Source organism: Tripterygium wilfordii, chromosome 16 (assembly GCF_013401445.1).
Source record: "Tripterygium wilfordii isolate XIE 37 chromosome 16, ASM1340144v1, whole genome shotgun sequence".
NCBI classification, from domain to species: Eukaryota; Viridiplantae; Streptophyta; class Magnoliopsida; order Celastrales; family Celastraceae; genus Tripterygium; species Tripterygium wilfordii.
Window position 1 is genome coordinate 8704849 of NC_052247.1, and position 18231 is coordinate 8723079.

The 18231-nt window shown below is 34.7% G+C and overlaps 2 protein-coding genes across 2 annotated transcripts; both read left to right on the top strand.

Annotated features, from left to right (window-relative positions):
• The first annotated feature begins 856 nt into the window (after positions 1 to 856).
• LOC119981455 (probable glucan endo-1,3-beta-glucosidase A6) lies at positions 857 to 3140 on the top strand. The gene is made up of 3 exons (XM_038824575.1): positions 857 to 1677; positions 2340 to 2933; positions 3027 to 3140. Exons 1-3 carry the CDS (start codon positions 1071 to 1073, stop codon positions 3062 to 3064), a joined length of 1239 nt encoding a protein of 412 aa, XP_038680503.1. The 5' UTR covers positions 857 to 1070; the 3' UTR covers positions 3065 to 3140.
• An 8078-nt stretch (positions 3141 to 11218) lies between these two features.
• On the top strand, positions 11219 to 13751 carry LOC119981434. Its single transcript, XM_038824546.1, has 4 exons — positions 11219 to 11432; positions 11738 to 11935; positions 12606 to 12821; positions 13087 to 13751. The coding sequence occupies exons 1-4, from the start codon at positions 11244 to 11246 to the stop codon at positions 13330 to 13332; spliced, it is 849 nt and encodes a 282-aa protein (XP_038680474.1). The 5' UTR covers positions 11219 to 11243; the 3' UTR covers positions 13333 to 13751.
• Positions 13752 to 18231: the final 4480 nt, after the last annotated feature.

Sequence of the window (18231 nt, forward strand, 5' to 3'; positions counted from 1 at the left end):
CTTGCGGGGATGTATTAAGGATGATTCAAGTCAAGTCAAACACAACAACAAACCAGGAGTGTATACAGCTAGCAATCAAGGTCGAAGAAATGGTTACAGCCATAATCCCAGCGGCAACAAATTAGGAGAAAACAAAGCAAGACATGATAGTCCTAACCATGATCCTAGTAGCAATGAATCAGGAGCAGAGAAATAGAATATATTTATGTTAAGCAAATCATAAAGACGCAGAAATAGAAAATACATGTATAAAGGCCAGAATCGTGGATACTATTGTAAGTAGTTACCATACTTAGGCTATTACAATCCTCTATATATATGATCACTTGGATGTGAATAAAAATAGAGCAAAGCTTTGAAAGTCTTATTCTTTATAGAATGAAATGGTGAACTTGACCGTGGTAACTTTTAGTGCAAACGGGAGGTTGTGAGTGCGAACGTCAACTTTTTTACCTCCCGCAGCTGGGTGAATTCCACGTTATCCAAAAAAAAAGTTAACTAAACATCACCTAAGTTATAAACCTACTTTCATGGTGTAGCATTCTTTGGTGTAATTTAGGGTTGGTCGATTTTGGTTGGAGATGTGAATCATTAAAGTAAACTATAAATCTAACCTTTAATTGTTTACTCTTTGCGTGCTCAAATTAAACTAAACTTGATAGCATTCGTTAATTGAACTTCTTTGCATGCTCAATATTTTCTAATCACTCACACCTCCCATTTTCTGTCTCTCTTCCCCCTTTAAAGTCCAACACACACACACAATGCAAATTACCAGAAAAAATTATGTCACAGGATCACTGCTAGCAAGCTCAAAGGGAACACAAACATGGGTGTTGCTGCTACTCTCCTTTTCCTGTCTCTCCTTGTTCTCTCAAGTAATTTAATGCAAAACCAAAGTTGTTTTCGTACCATTAACTAACTCATTCATCCATGCATGTTGTGGTAAGACTTTCTTTCTTAATTTGTCTACAGCAGATGCACAAACATCAGTCAGAATTGGCGTAAACTACGGTCGACTTGGAGACAATCTGCCATCATCATATCAATCTATTGAACTCATCCGTTCAATGAAAGCAGGGCAGGTGAAGCTGTATGATGCCAATCCAGAAATCTTGAAACTCTTATCAGGCACCGATCTCCACGTCTCGATTATGGTCCCTAATCATGACATAATCAGCATTGCTTCCAATCAAAGCATAGCCAATGAATGGATTTACACCAATCTCCTCCAATACTATCCTGAAACCAAGATCAGATTCATTCTCGTAGGCAATGAAGTCCTTAGTGGAGATCCAGACATTTGGCCTCATTTAGTTCCTGCAATGCAGAGAATCAAAAACTCTCTGAAAATCCTTCACATCAGGAACATAAAAATTAGTACCCCTCTAGCCATGGACATACTTGAAACGACATTCCCACCCTCAAATGCTTCATTCAGGTTCGAAATCGAGTCGGTGATATTGCCATTGCTGCATTTCTTGAACGGGACTAGATCGTACTTCAGCATTGATGTGTACCCTTATTTTCCATGGTCAGCAAACCCCACCAGCATTGATCTTGACTTTGCACTAATGAGAGGAAACCAGAGCCGGACCGATCTCAACGGCGGATTAGTCTACACTAACCTGCTCGACCAAATGCTCGACTCACTGCATTTCGCCATGGCCAAACTTGGTCACCTATGAAGCACGGACACGGACACGAGTGTCGGACACGACACTGCACGGATACGCCGACACGGCAATTCTCAAAATTCTAAGGATACGACACGTCAAGGACACGACAAATAAATATCAATTAAATATATTTTTAAATTTAATTCATATAAATATCCAACTATAAATCAAAATATTATAACATCATATTAATCAAAAGATCCAAAAATAATCATTAATTTCATGCATCTAAATCTTCAATTGGATTTTCTTCAATATTCTCCATCCTTTGGTCATCAAAAATAACATCTTCTAACTCTAGTTCATCAAATGCAAATTGGCTATTTGAAGAACTCCAAAAGGGTTAGGAGTTCTAAAAGGGTTAAGAGAATATTGTTCTTTTTATCAATTTCTAAAAGGGTTAGGAGTAGTCGTTGTGATCCATTTTTAATAGGATTAGGAATTGTCAACTTTAAAGTTGACCATTTAAAATTAAATATTTTGGTTTTAGAGTGTCAGACACGCTTGCACCGCGTGTCCGACAATAAATTTTAAAATTCAAATAAATAAAATTTTGCATGGCACGTGGACACGTATCCGACACGTGTCGGGCAAGTGTCGTGCAAAATCAAGTGTCGGACACTTGCATTGGCTATCAATGCAAGTGTCCGTGCTTTCCAGTTGGTCACCAAACCATTCGCCTAATGCTAACCGAAACTGGCTGGCTTCACGCAGGCGATTTCGATCAACCTGGTGCGAACATTTACAATGCGGCTACCTACAACCGCAATTTAATCCAGAAATTCACTGCTGACCCACCAGTTGGCACTCCTGCTCGGCCAAATGCAGTGATACCTATTTTCATCTTCTCACTGTTCGACGAAAATCAAAAGAGTGGTCCAGGAACAGAGAGGAACTGGGGCTTGGTGAGCTCCGATGGAAGGCCTACATATGAAATTGATTTGAGTGGGAAGACAGGAGTGACAGAGTACGGTCCTTTACCGGCGGCACGTAATAATAGGCCTTATAAGGGAAATCTTTGGTGTGTCGTGGCTAGAGGAGCTAATTCTTCACAGCTTGAACAAGCAATAAGTCTCGTGTGCAATCAAGCCAATGGGACTTGCAATGCTTTGGTGCCAGGAAAGGAGTGTTATGCACCCATTTCGCCGACTTGGCATGGGAGCTATGCGTTTAGTTCGTATTGGGCTAAGTTTAGGAATGAAGGTGCTAATTGCTATTTCAATGGACTTGCCAAGCAATCTACAAGAAATCCTAGTAAGTATTGTTATTTCAAAGTTGGTGCTTGTTTTACTGTTTTTGATGTTGAGATCATGAGAATAGCTAATTTGATTCATTTTTTTTGCGCAGGCCGTGGATCTTGCGAGTTTCCAAGCGTGACCCTTTGAAGAATCATGGCTTTATCTTTCAAGCATTAATGGAGATGATCGTATAATGAAAATGATTCAGTTGCTTTATTTTTTATTATTAGTATTGAAAATGCCGTGCCTTACTGATAAACATTGCAGAGTATATGAAAGAAAGTGTGATGCTTGTGATGAAGCTCTGTTATTCAAATCCCAAATTGAAACAACAGCAGCAATAAACCAATAAATTAAAGGCACAAAAGGAATCGATTTCTCAAGCAGTACTGATAAACATTTTCATGTCTTCAATAAAGCTACTTTAGCCTCTGCTTCACCATACTCACTCAACCCTTGTCTCCCTTTCTTCTCCCACATCGCCTCCTGTCTCCTGATACCTTCTGTTCACATAATAGGATCATTTGGTTTTTTTTGTTAATTCCATTATTTTTTGATGATTACGTTTCTATTTATTTGCTTAATGCTTTTGAATATTTGCTCAACAATTTAAATGTTACGATGTTAAACTGAGATCGTTAAGGAGATGTTAGGGTTTTGCTTCTTGCAATATATGCCATAGGTTGCACGTTTCATATGAATGTGGAGCATGACTTATGAGGTCTTTTAATTTACAGATTTTCCATAGAAGTTAATGTGTTTTTATTATCTGAATTCGAATGTTATGAATAATAGGAGTTCGAAATAATAGTACTTTTGATGATGCATTCAGGAATTGACTATTGAATAGGTTAGGGAAAATTGATTGTCAACATGGATAACAATTAGGATTAACTTGCCAAAAGAATTGAATATGATTGGTGATGGTGAAATTAGATGCCCTAATACTTTTTAATTGATTGAAGTCCATCAATTTTTTTTGCATTATTTGTCTTCCTTTTTACGAAAATGGCATGTAGCCCATAAGTTTGTTAGGGCAAATGCAATGGTGAAGTGGTATTGGGCCAACAAAGATGTTGTCTTTTGCTGATGTGGCTGTATTGTAAAATGGGTTTTGCTTATGTGGTTGTATTGGGATAAGTGTTTTGCTGATGTGGATGTATTGATATTTGATGTTTTGGTGTAGTTTTGTTGTGGATAATATGGAGGAATGGAATGTTGTTGGGTTGGATGGAAAGAGAAAGTGTGTGGGAAGAAAAAGTGTATAGAAATTTGTGTTTTGCTGATGTGGCTGTATTAGAATACGTGTTTGACTTGACTTTTTGTGTAATTGAGGTGGGACCGGGCCAACAAAAATGTTGGCCGAGCAAATTCATTCCCATTGCATTTGCCCTTAGTCCATGGGAGCCCAGCATGTTTATTCCATTTATTAAATCAATGAAATATTTTTATGCCACTATTTTATCCCATAATTCATTGTCCAAAATTTATTGTTTTAATATAGATTACATTGTTTTTTAAAGTACAGTCTAGAATTTATTGTTTTAATTCTGAATTTATTGTTTTGAAATTCTATTAGAAAAACAATGGAATTAAGATTTTACCGATAAAACTCATCGACAATGAATTTTGTTAGAAAGAGTTTTATGCAATGATTTTGAATATGTAATTTTTAAAAAAATCTAAATGTATTTTGAGAGTTAAAATATTTAAAATTTTGTTTAAGAGACTTGAGCTCTCATGGGTTACTTAGCACTATTGTTACTTTTATGTTAATTAATTTTTCAACTCTCAAATATTCGGTTATTCAAATAAAATTAGGATTAATCATAATCGGTAACTGACAGAATTTACTCTATTCTCATGAGAACAATATCTTACTTATTATTATTATTGTTCGATTCATACACCTACGGATTTGCATAGAATCATAGACACGATCATGGGTATGTATAAATAAGATTGTACAAATGGTTTAGGTACAAAATTACCAAGCATGTATATCGATACAATAAAGTTGTTAATTGATTTGTTTTATGTGACCATTTTGTGAGATTTTCATATATTCAAGTAGTGATAAAAGTACTCATTTTTGCACTAATTAACAAATGGGAATCTACGAAGATTATTTTCCGTTATCCAAAAAGATACGAATTGAAAATTAGAACCCTTGAAACCATCTAATTATCAAACTTAACTAATATCATGCTTGATCGAACCTAATGATTTGATTACAAGTATTATTAAACTAATATTCCCCGCTCATGATAATGTATTTTATCCTTTTATTTTTAATTAACTTTCGAAGCACTTTGTTTATAAGGAAACTAGGAAAGCACCTGAAACAAACTTTTATTTGAAGTATGAGTGTATGCAAGTAAGACACCCACCTTGTCATGTTGCAAAAAATGCAGGAAGTGTGTTGTATTTATGAATTTGTTTTGATCGAATTTACGATATTAAGAATATATGTCGTTTTTGCCCCAAACAAAAAATCAAATAGAACATCAAAAAGATTTGAAAATTCTGGACCGTTGAATATATATAAACTTGAAACATTATATGTGTATCTGATTATGAATCTGATTTTTGATTGAGACAAAAAAAAAATACCATTGAAAACGTAAACCCAATAAAAACACATTCATAATTTTTTTAAAAATTTAACCACCCCATGCAACTTGTAGCAATAAGATAACTTGAGCAAAAAAAAGAAATAATGCACCCGTTATTATTGGTATTGATATCGCTTGAGAGGGATCAAAAGACAAACCCATTGTCATTCTATTAGTTTCTTTTGTCCCTTTTCTCTCCAACCCTGACCTGCAACATTTAGTTTTGGTAGTCAAGCCTTTTATTTGTTTTCGGATGTTTCCACCCTTATTGGCCCGAGTACTTACTGACCTCAATTCTTTTACCTATTTTGGTATTTCAATCTAACACAGTTCTATGACTTATTTCAAAAAAAATATATATTAAAAATTGAATCTTAATATTTTCTTTCTTTTGTAATTTTGCCCTTTGGTTTTAGGGGATATACCAAAAACTGAAAAAGTAGCAAGAAGAACCAAAAACCACGCCCTTCACCGATGAGAGCAGCAAAATCGCATGTATCCACTATGCTTTCACCATCACCGGTGCATGAATTGCAGATCCCAACTTTCGGTGAAAGAGAACGAATGCATGTACCGCAAGGAGAGGGTTTCGACGAAAGCGAATGGGAAGAAGAAGATGCGTGTGAACTTGGAGATAGAAGATGCATCATACATGAACCCACCTCAATCAACCGGAGCCATAGGATGAAAAAGCATCAAAAGTATTACATGCCATTGTAAGAAACCCGCGAGAGTGACTCTTGCCCATTTATAGCAACTTTAAAGTAAAGAATAGATAGATAGATAGATATATAGATATGAACGCTAAGCATATTAGAGCATCCACAATGGGTGTTATTTAGAGTGTTTGAAATCATACTTTCTTGATAAATTTAGTGTTATATGTCTACAATGGGTATATTTTGACACTCTAAAATATATGAAAAATTTGTAGCTCCTCCATATTTGGAGTGCTTTTTGGTTCATGAATAGTGACGAGAGATGATGAAAATAAAGAGAGATGTGATGGAAAGTAAGAGAGAGAAGAGAGAGAAAATGAGTATGGAGTGTTAACTCAAGTGTGTCCACTGTGGATATAGTAGAATGTAGTACTTGTTAAATTGATAGTTGCATATAATTGATGTGTTTGGAGTGTAGGCATACTGTGAATGCTCTTAACATAGGCATGAACACAACGAAGCCGGCCGGGCCCACATAAGCAAAACCAACCAGGCCCATTAAGAGCCCAGAAAAAATTGCGTGTTAGATGCGAGTCAACAAACAACTAACACCAGAACCAAGCAAAACAGATGATGGGAAACACGCCTTTATATTTCAGATTATTAATTATTTAATTTGTTTTTTAAGGTCATTGTTGGTGTGCCGTGACCGTGGGTTCAAAAACTTTCTTGACTTCCTTGTAGCGTGGTCCGTGGGTGGCCAACTAGTCAAAACTCTCAACCTACTTGCACGGATCAAATTTCTCTTTTTATCTTCAAAATATATTCATGATAACAATGATTAAAAAATTACTGTTATTTTATAAATTCCAATTTTTTTTAAAAAAAAAATAGAGAGAAGGATTCGAACCTTGATCATCAAAGTAATATACGTCATCTTTATCACTCCAACTAGTGACTTGAATGTTATAAATTCAAATTTTATTATAAACTACATATACTAATGTGATTGAAAAAAATGTGTTAGATTCACTTTTTATCATAATATTATTCATTTTCTGTCATATTTCGCCGACTATTCCGAAAGGAATTGGCCGTTTGATTAATTGTTTTGTTGCACAACCAAAGAGAGAGGTGGTTCTATTCTCACCAGGGGGTTTGGATTTGGGTAGTTTTTCATCCGCTGTGGTGGCCTTCATGCCCCTCGGGCGTGGCTTAGCGTGTGTGTGGCATGTGGGCCTTTCAAAAAAAAAAAGAGAGAGGTGGTTCGGTTGGTAATCGACTGGATTAGGTATATGTGTGTCCAATATTCAATTCCAATGAAAAACATATTTATTAGCGGTAATTTTTTAAAAAAAATTGTTATGTTGCAAACAATATGTTATTATGTCAATGGAGCTTATCATGTTGATGGAATATAAAAACACATTATTTGTTGAATGAATATGCAATTGAGAAATAGACAAAAATTGGACTAGTGTGGTCTTTACCATAGCAACATTATCATATATAAGTACAAGGACATTGTCCTAAATGAATCATTATAGTGGTGTTAAAGCATAAAGATTAGTTGATGTTAAAAAGGGTTTCAATTAAAGTAACAAGTGGTTAGGTTAAAAGAAAAAAGTAGGAGGAGATACAAATGGAGTTTAATCCATTTATGAAAATTGTAATCATATAGATTAAAGACTATTTTTTTCAGAATAAAAAGGGTGCCATCATAAAGAAAACGAAGATAATTTTAATGGAGATTAGCTTCTTTTTTTTTCTTTTTTTTTGTCCAATGAAGATGCATGTGTGTTGTGTATTGGTTAATTAAATCCAAATTCAAGACATGGTTTCATGAAACAAGGGATTCTATTACCACGCTTAACATATGTTAAGTGATTTAATTGAGGTTTTTAATTAATGGGTCTTACTATTTGATTGCATAATCTTTTGGAGTAAAAAAAAAAAGGAATATTGATTTTCTTTCTTTTCCTCATTACATTTAAAAGTCAAGTTGAATGAATTTGGTCATTCATTGTTAGTGCGGTTCTTCTGTGTGGGCAGAGCTGGGGTTGACGATCACCCCCAATGAGTCCCATTCTACCATGTATGTGATACACCTGCAAAATCAGACCAACTCCTTGACTACTCAAAAAATTGGTTGTTCGGTTCTGCGAACATCACAGTTGATCAGACTAAGGATCATAATGTTGTTGTTCTCGAGGTGTACCTCAAAGGGATGTTCCGACGCTCAATTTAGATTGATAGGCAATAAGGCTATTGAAAATATTGCTTGGTGTTTATAACTCTCTCTTTATCTAATAGTGAATAGTGAAAAAGTGAGAGAGATTCAACTAAATGGATGTCCCCTTTTTATATGAATTTTGAATTACTGATTGCCCTCTATTGCAGGTGAGATTTTTTGGGTGAATCTCCTAAAGACCATCTTTTTTTGATAAGCATCTCCTAAAGATCATTTGTAGATCTCTTTCCTGATTGGATATGAGTATTCCTCAGTACCCCCAAGGTGTCTTGGTCACCTGGGGTTGTCGAGGTCATGCTCTTCAAGACATATCGAGGAGTAAGACCGAGGTGACATCTGGGTTGACAGAGATGTTTCCTTGTTAGATCTTTTTTAGGTATTATCAGTAAGGAAAATAAAAATTGTGACAAATTCAAAATCACCAATATACTTCTTTATTAATTTATTTTCTTTGTTAAATGTTAACATGTATAATGTGCTATTTTGTTATTATTCTTTTGAACAAAAGCTTGCTTAAGGGTTATAACAATATTAGTAGATTCTAGACTAATGAGTTCCCAAAATTGGACCTTAGAATTGTAATTTTCATACACAATATTTTGTTTCAAATAAACCCAATTCAATTTTTTTTTTCCTTGTCTACAACAAAAAGATTTGAACCCATACACACTAATTGATGAAGGAAAGACTTTCATATTTGGAAGCACCTCAACTTTCTCATTTTATATCAATATAATGGACTTAACACTAACAACACAAGTAGCACTTTATGATCAAAAGATTCAACACAAAAAGGGGAATGCATAGTGGATTTGCCGACTCAAACTAGTGAATGATGGATGTTCAAAGAATATCTAATAATCAATTTAAAGCTTTATCTTTTAATATTAAATTCATGTAATTAAGGAAACCAGAGCAGCCAAATATGAAATTCACCATATAATAAAGAAGCACTAGTGAGTTGATGATATGATCAAATTGTTCTTCCATCAAGTCATTGTCCAACTTGAAAAATTATTGGGCTAATAATAATTATTGATGTTAAGTGCATCCTCGTTAATGAATATTTTCTGCTTGAATTAAACCTCTAATTGAATGTTATTTCTTTTGCTATTACCCTTTTTTTTTTCGAAATATCGCTGAAAAGTATTTTTCTCATTGGAATTGAACATTGGACACACATATGTCTAACTCAACCGATTACCAACCGAATCACCTTTCGTTGGTTTTGTTATTACCATTTAAATCATTTACGATGAGATTTATTTATAAGCAATTAGGGACGGTATTTCCAAGCCATATATAATAATATTATGTATTTATTTATTTTTTTTGTAAATTTGTCGATAAGGTGAACATCCTAAAACAAACAAAAAGTAATAATGGGAACGATAATGAGAATTCCTCGTCCAATATAAGAACAAGAATATTGTACTAATTTGATCTCCAATTTGATTGTGAAGGCAAAGTGTATTTTTCTAAACCGTAAATAAAGACAAATTTTGTGATACATTCCCCAAACCCATTTGTTTCCAGTTAACCTTACATACATACATACATACATATACATACATACATATATATATATATGATGAAAATAGCATAATACATCAAGGCCTAACAATGTTAGTGTCTAATCATGATGTCGACTATAAGCAAACACAAGGTAAACTAGGAGGCCCCGACCGATATAAATCTATCTAAACCCTAGTACTACATGCCCTGGCTCTTATCCTAAAGTGGGTAAGGCTTCCTCATTAATTTGTCTCATTAGTTCTTGATCCATGGGAATCGGATAACCCAAAACAGACAGTATTGTTGGTGTATATGGGGGTATGGATTTACAACATGGTATCGAAACAATTCGGTCCAGTTAGACATGACCTCTACTCCACTTGTTCGGTCTTGGCATAACCCAGCCCACAAGTGATGGGGAGTGTTAACAATGTTCCCACATCGGTTGTTAATGCCAACCATGTGTGGTTTATAAACCTAAGCCCACCTTTAACCACTAACAATGCATTTTCCTAGGCTTGAGTGAGTTGGGCCTAGTCCACTTGCTTGGGTCTAAGGAGAAACAAAGCCGTGCGGACCCGATGTATCTACGAGAACCGGACAACCCAAAACGGATAATATCGTTGGTGTGTATGGAGGTGTGGATTTACATTAGATAGATAGGGCCAAATTCAATGAATCTTGTAACTTCTTTTCTTTTCTTATTTTTTTTTTAGAAGAAATGAATCTTGTAACTTCATTTGTCAGCATTGGTATTATAATATTTGTTGGTTTAAAAACTTTCTTGTAGTCTACTAATACATATGAAGAAACAATTTAGAAACTACAAGAGAAATTTTGGAGAGTTTGAATCGGCCATAACTTATTGCAAGTGGAATTGACAAATAAAGATTATGACAAGAGAAAAAACAAAATCATAAATTCTATTTTATTAGGGAATAGGGCAAACTCACTAGTTTAAAGAATACCATATCTATCAAAATACAATTAGAATAGTCCATTGCACAAATCACTCCCCCACCAAATCAAATTTGTTTTGCCCATATTAAAAAATTGTGAATCACCAAGAATGAGAGATAATAGAGACCCTAATAATTAAAATAAGAAAATTATGATAAGACCAAAGAGGCCAATGAAAATGAAAGGAAATTAAAAAAAGGAAAGATGGAGGTGGCTTCCTTGAACCAAACGCATCTTTAGGTCTAGGTTCGGGTTCCGACTTAGGTTCGGGTTCGTGTAGACTTTGTAAGGATAAGAACAAGGACACACCGTCTCTCTCTCTCTATATGTACAAAGAAACCCAATTTTTTAGCTTTACCTACAAAAACCGACTCTCTGTCTCGCCGCCTCCACTCCTACTCTCTCTTACAAGCCAAATAGCAGAGTGCCTCTGCTCCATTAGGTCTTTCAAGCTGGCGATCGATAATCAAGACACCACTGTGAGGGAAATCAAACCGAAAAGCAGGAGAATCATGGTATCAAAACACATTTTCTTGTTGACTTTACCAGTTCTTTCTCTCTGTTCTTGTTTGAAAACAGTATTTCTCAGTTGAAATGAAATGGGTTTTTTTCCTGGCATTCCATTCAATTTCCTCTTTTTTCTTTTGTGGGTTTTATTCAAAAACTGCTCCATTTCGCTTTTACTGAAGTAATGCTGTGTGTTCTTCTTTACATTCCATATGATTTGTTTGTACATTTTCTTTCAGTATTTATTGTGAGTTATCTTCATTTTGTTTTATAGATTTGATGCTAATGTGCTTATTCGATTGGTTTTGTATAGGGTGCTGGTGGTCCTGAAGATGAGGACAACAGATGGCCGCCATGGCTGAAGCCCCTGCTGAAAGAGAGGTTCTTTGTTCAATGTACGGTGCACGCTGATTCTCACAAGAGCGAATGCAATATGTATTGCCTGGATTGCATGAATGGTGCTCTCTGCTCTCTCTGCCTTGGATGCCACAAGGATCATCGTGCGATTCAGGTTTGATTTTCGATTTACCAATTCAATAATATGCGTTATTTCACTCTCTGTTCAATACATTTTTGGTGTTTTTCTTTCATTCGTTCTATGAAATTTGTGGAAAATTTGTGATTAGGTTAACAGTCCTGTCATTTGTAATCTTTTTTGGGCATTTGGGTTTTCATCCGATCTGGTTCTGCTATTTGGCATTAAATTGATATTGAATTCCATTTCATAGCTGACACAGAAGAGCTCAAAGAAAGAAAATGCAATATTTCATTGTGTTGTCTCTGTTCTGGTTTCGATTATAGAAAAGCCTGTCCAATTATTCTCAATTGAGTGGCTATGTGACATTTTCTCTTCATTGTATTTTCTCATTTTCCAAACAGTGCATTTAACTTTTTCTCACGGAAATTCTATTTGTTCCCTACACGCAAGTTTCTCATCCTGAAAGGGTCCACATTTATTTTGCTGTGTACTCCATTGCAACAGCCAATAAACATTAATGTCAATGATAAATTTCCATTGATTTCTGCATTTTCTTGGCATTCAAATGGAGCACACAGAGGAATTCCATTTCAACTACACTAATATCTCTTTTGTCCTTTCATGTGTTTATAATGTTTGGGGTTTTGGACTTTTGGGTCATGAGTTTCAAAAGGCTAACTCTGTTAGGCTCTGTTTGTGACAGATAAGGAGGTCTTCATACCATGATGTGATAAGGGTAAATGAGATACAAAAGGTGCTGGACATATCTGGAGTCCAAACCTATGTGATCAACAGTGCCAGGGTTGTGTTCTTGAATGAGAGACCTCAGCCTCGACCAGGTAAAGGCGTCACCAATACCTGTGAAGTCTGCGAGCGCAGCCTCCTTGATTCCTTCCGCTTCTGCTCTCTTGGCTGCAAGGTAATAACTCATATTTTCTGATGTTAGTATTCTCTTTAAGCTGTTTGGTTGTTGGTCTCCTGCGAAACCAAAGGAACGATTCCAACTCAATTGAATGTGAATGTGATACATTTGTTTTTGGTCTCTTTGACTTTTCTTTTCCTCCATTCTGTTCTTTACTTTGTGGGCGTTCAATTAGCAATGTGGGTCTATGTAAGTCTTCAATTTTCATTTTTTGGTGGTGATCCTGTTCTTAGTAGTCGCTGTTTGAATGATGTATTTACAGATTGTTGGGACATCAAAGAATTTCCAAAGGAAGAAAAGGCATCAGCTGGCGGTGGCATCGGATTCGGAAGACTCATTCAGCAGCAGCAGCCAAGGCCTGGTGAAGAGCAGTCGCAACAACAGCCGCAAAGATCAAAGCTTCTCTCCGTCAACACCACCCCCAACCGCCACTAGTTTCCGGACAGTCAAGCGCAGGAAGGGAATTCCTCACCGTGCCCCCATGGGAGGACTAGTCATAGAATACTAGAGTACTAGCTTCGAGTTTATGATGCATATCAACGTTACATATACAATGTAGAAGAAGAAGTCGCAAAATACCCCAACTGGCATTGGAACACACCCACCTTTATCTTTCATCATCTTGTGTACACAGAAGCAGCAATAGAAGTGGAAAAGTTGGGGGGTAGAAAGCAAAATAATAAAGAAAAAAAAAAGAAGGCTGGATTGCAAATAAGCTTTTGTTAGTCATAAAGACAATAGGGTTGCTTCTAGAGTGCTTATACATGGGTTTTGGGTTAGTTAGCTATGTAGAAAAAAATGTAAATATGGTTTTAATTTTTTGTGGTTTTGTTAGTGAAAAGAGTAGTGAAATGTACATGTGCTCCCTTGAAATGGGAGGGGATGTTTATATTGGGAATAAGATATTTTCCTTTTATGTATATATAATTATATATAATACTATTAGGTAACTCATATAGTGGTAGTTCATAGGAGTTCAAGTTTCTTAAACGAAATTTTAAAACGTTTTAATTCTTAAAATACATATTCATTTTTTTTTTAAATTACATATTCAGAATCAACGTATAAAACTCGTCTAACGAGATCCATCGTCAATGAATTTTATTGGGTAAATTTTAATTTTATTATTTTTTTTAATGGAATTTTTTAATTCCATTGTGTTTTTCAATGAAATTTCAAAAAAAATGAATTCAAAATTAAAACAATAAATTTTAAAATGTACTTTAAAAAATAATAGAATTTATATCAAAATAATAAATTTTGGACAATAAATTATGGGATAAAAAAATTAAAATAAAATTATTTTATTAATTAAATCAATATGAAATAAATTTATTGAATTCCTATGAACTATCAAATAGATAGATTACATATCATTTTTGAATTATATATGCTCTTTCCGTCTTTCCTGTTTTTAGAAACTTAGATGAATTACCAAGGTTTGATGGGTCCTTTTTGTGGGCACGTGTGGATGGTTTTAAAAGTTAGGTCGGCTGGTTTTGCACGTGCCTGTGATTCATAAAAGTAGGGGAGCCGCCCTTTTGAGTTTGGATTTTTGTTCAAGAAACTCTGGTGTCTTAACCAAGTGGGTTTGCTCTGTGGGCCATTTTGGTGTCTTTACCGCACGATTGTCAACGCCCGTCGTGATGAGGCACTTTAATTTTTTTGGGATGATATGGACCGCATCTTTTTCGTCTTGACTGCTTCTTGTGGGCCCTCAACTTGTATTGGGAGGCTATCATAAACTGTTTGTTGGTTTGGACAGTTAAAAGTCTTTGTTTTTTCCCGTACTTACTCATCCATCTCTTTACCATTCCACCTTTGAGACTTTGACCGACTGTTCTCCATTAAATCAGATACATTACACACAACGGGTAGGAATGTAAATGGCCGGTTACGATTGAGTTATCGTCGGTTTCATTCAATTATTTTGATTATTCTATCAATTTTCAACATGTTTTTTTCAAACGACTGACCATTTGATCGATTGATCGTAGGTTTCGATTATTGGGGCAATTTTCTTAGACCCCTACTTACAGTTACAGGTGTTGAAGATTGTGTTATACACAGGACTTGAATTTGCCAACGTGGAAATTTGCCTTAAATTTTTTGCGTTTTAAAAATCCATCCAAATTACCGACCAAATGTTCTGGGAGCCAATGAGAAACTAACATGTGTGAACTACTAGAAATTCCAGTTGACACGTTGCTGGACATTTTGTTTTACTGGTGATTCTTTTTTTTTTTTATTATTGAAGGATAAGACTCGAAGGCTACTTGTACTGACTACTGAGGCTGGTCTCTCCGTATTCGATGTTGATTTTATTATTGCTGTGTGAGTGCGTGCGATCAGGAATATGCTGCCACGTGTCCCTAAGATGCCACCAAGAGCTCTCGTGACCGTCCAGCGAGCGAACCGCACTCCAAGTCCAGAACCAGCAGTGCGCTCCACGTGTACGTGCGGAACACGCTAGAGAGTGCCCAAGCCTGAATGGAGAATATTAATATTAGTGATCAGGTGGGCCCACATTTTGGGGGTATTTGAACTTTTCAACTACTTAGTCTCAATAAATTATCATAACCCTAAATTTGACAAATCAGTGAAATTACATGATCATTTTTTTTAATTACATGTTTGAGAGCACAAATTTCATATGGGGAGCAACCCATTTGATGGATCACATGAACAATGAAGGGATGCCTCACAGAAGGTGCCTCCAATACCGCACGTTAAACATGTGCCTAATATAATGATCATATTCCCCTTTTCTAGCGATGACGAAAAAAAATCGATTCAAACATTGTCCATAGGATACCCAATCTATTTAAAATCCGAAAACCGATCTTATAGAGTTTGGAAACGGTATTGCTTTTGATTTTCAAACCCGTTATGGTTTAGGGTCAGGTTTGGTTTTTGATGACGGGTTCAGGGTACCCGAACTATTTAATTAAAAAAGTTAGTTATAATAATAACATTATAAATCATCTATATGAAGGTATATTATTTGGATGCTAAATTTTAATATTATCAAGCATATTAAATAAAATAATATAATAGAATTACATATTTACATTCGAACTATAACAACATGATAAGTCACATTATTTTTTAAGAAATTGAATTATACATTTATAGAAAAATAAAAAAATAAATGTTAAATGATAAATGGATACTTGATGGTAAACGGTTATGAAACGGTTCCGATTTAGAAAATTTAAATAGTTTTTTAAACAGTTTTGGTATTGGGTATCTTAAATGAAAACGGTTTTGATATTCACTAATTGGAAGGGTACCGATCCGTTGACATCTCTACCCTTTCCATGCAACTCATCATCATATGTCCATATATATATTCGACATTGAAAAGTTAGACATTGAAAGCAGAAGTGATCAGATTTTATTTATTTCTCCCACACAAAGCTTATGCAAAGTTACAAATAACATGTGCAATTGAAGCGGTTGGAAATTTGTGTTTGGCCATCAAATTCTACATATATATGAACAATGTGCAACTATATATCAAAGTGTCATACATGCACATATCTTTACATAAAAAGATTAAATCCAATAAAAATATTCAACATGTATATATATTTAGTACTAGAAAATGATATTGGTGGTAGCCATGTAGGATCACATTATTAAGTTAAAAAGAAGAAGTGGGTGTGGATGAGGCTTTCATTATTTGTTGTTCTTTAATTCCATTCTTTTGATGCAGAGAGAGAAAGAGAGAGAGCCCCGTCACTCTCTCTCTCTCTCTCTCTCTCTCTCTCTCAACTCCAAAACATGTATTCTATATCAAATTTTGTTCTCTATCATGGCATATACTTTTTTTTGCTTGCCCTTTATATAATAAAAAAACACACCCACAGGGTCATCCATATAGGCTAGTGGGACCTCCATACATCTTGATCAAGCTTGCCTAAGCCATGATGTCATTATTTTACTAACTCTATATCAAATGAACATTAATAAAGCAAAGAATCTCCAATCCATATCCATCACACACACACACACACACACACACACACATATACATTGCTCTAGAAGTGCTTAGTTTCAACTGATCTCACATGGCAAGTGTCATTTATTAAAGGAATGGTACACATCAGTATCTTTCCATAGTAGTTCAGACAACAATCTCACTAGTCATTAGTCACTAATCACTACAAATGATACATAAAAAAAAAAAAATCACAATCGTTTTTAATGGGGTCCACTGTGTCTATAAAAAAAAAGCCAAATGGATGAGGATAAGGGTTGGTTACAGAAATAACAATTAATTATAAGATAATTTAAAATTTTTGCAAACCCCACACGAGATATTTATACATGCATTGCATGGGTTTCATGTATGGAGAAGAACAATTGGTTATGGAGCACAAGTTGAAAAGATTTTTGTCGAAAGTGAAGAAGTCATTTTGCAATTTTGTACAAGTTCTATGCACAAGAATCCGAAAGGGTCCATCATTTTATTCTAGTTTTGTGTAGTTAATAGATGGGTTATTAATTATTGCGAAACATCATATATCTTACTCAAGAGGGTCTATAGAGACACCAAAATTAGACGGACCCACTTGAATTAAGTGGAATTCTATTTTCCATAGATATATAAAAAAAAAAAAGGTAAACAACATTCGTGTATAAGGTTCTTGAAATTAACGGGATGGAAGACACACAGAATGTATGCAGACTTTACAATTACATATGAGAAAGTGTCTTGTTTTTTCTTCGAAGAATTGAAGTTATAATATTTAGATTGCAAACGGTAACTCTATCATTTGATCACAGGTTAGCATGTCAACTAACTCAATAGATAAGTGACATTTAATGCAATAAGACCTATCCTTTCTTTGATTGATTGATTGATTAATGGCAAAGTCAACTTGGACATACATGATTAAATACAAATGTTGGTTATGATAAGAGACATTTATGTTATTAGAACAAAACAAATCAGGACAATATGTTAATTAAGAGTGATACGATGATAACATAACATATATAGTCAGTGACATCCACAATTTCAATAATTGCTGAGATTTTGTCAATAGATTATACCTAATAATGTTGACAAATTCTATATATAAAAAAAATGTTTTAGCACTAATGTGGCAAGGTTGGTGACCTAAATTGAGTTAATTAACTTAATAAGTTCAACCAAGAAACTTAAAAGGTAGGACTCCGAATTTCCCTTGAAGTTTGGGTTAATTATGTTGAGCCCCCAAAAAATCTTTTGATTCAAAAAGGTTTTTTTTTTCAAAAATGACATATAACCCATCAGTTTGGTAGTCCATGGGAGCTCAACAGGTTTATCAATGGAATAGTTTTATTTTCACTATTTTATCCCAAAATTCATTGTCTAAAATTTATTGTTGTAATATAGATTCTATTGTTTTTTAAAGCA

Excerpts from the sequence above, each read along its gene's own strand:
- LOC119981455 (XM_038824575.1), top strand. The coding sequence starts at position 1,071 with ATGAAAGCAGGGCAGGTGAAGCTGTATGATGCCAATCCAGAAATCTTG. Across the intron at positions 1,678-2,339 it reads TTTCGCCATGGCCAAACTTG|TTGGTCACCAAACCATTCGC; the intron begins GTCACCTATGAA and ends CGTGCTTTCCAG. Across the intron at positions 2,934-3,026 it reads GCAATCTACAAGAAATCCTA|GCCGTGGATCTTGCGAGTTT; the intron begins GTAAGTATTGTT and ends TTTTTTGCGCAG.
- LOC119981434 (XM_038824546.1), top strand. The coding sequence starts at position 11,244 with ATGTACAAAGAAACCCAATTTTTTAGCTTTACCTACAAAAACCGACTC. Across the intron at positions 11,936-12,605 it reads AGGATCATCGTGCGATTCAG|ATAAGGAGGTCTTCATACCA; the intron begins GTTTGATTTTCG and ends TGTTTGTGACAG. Across the intron at positions 12,822-13,086 it reads TCTGCTCTCTTGGCTGCAAG|ATTGTTGGGACATCAAAGAA; the intron begins GTAATAACTCAT and ends ATGTATTTACAG.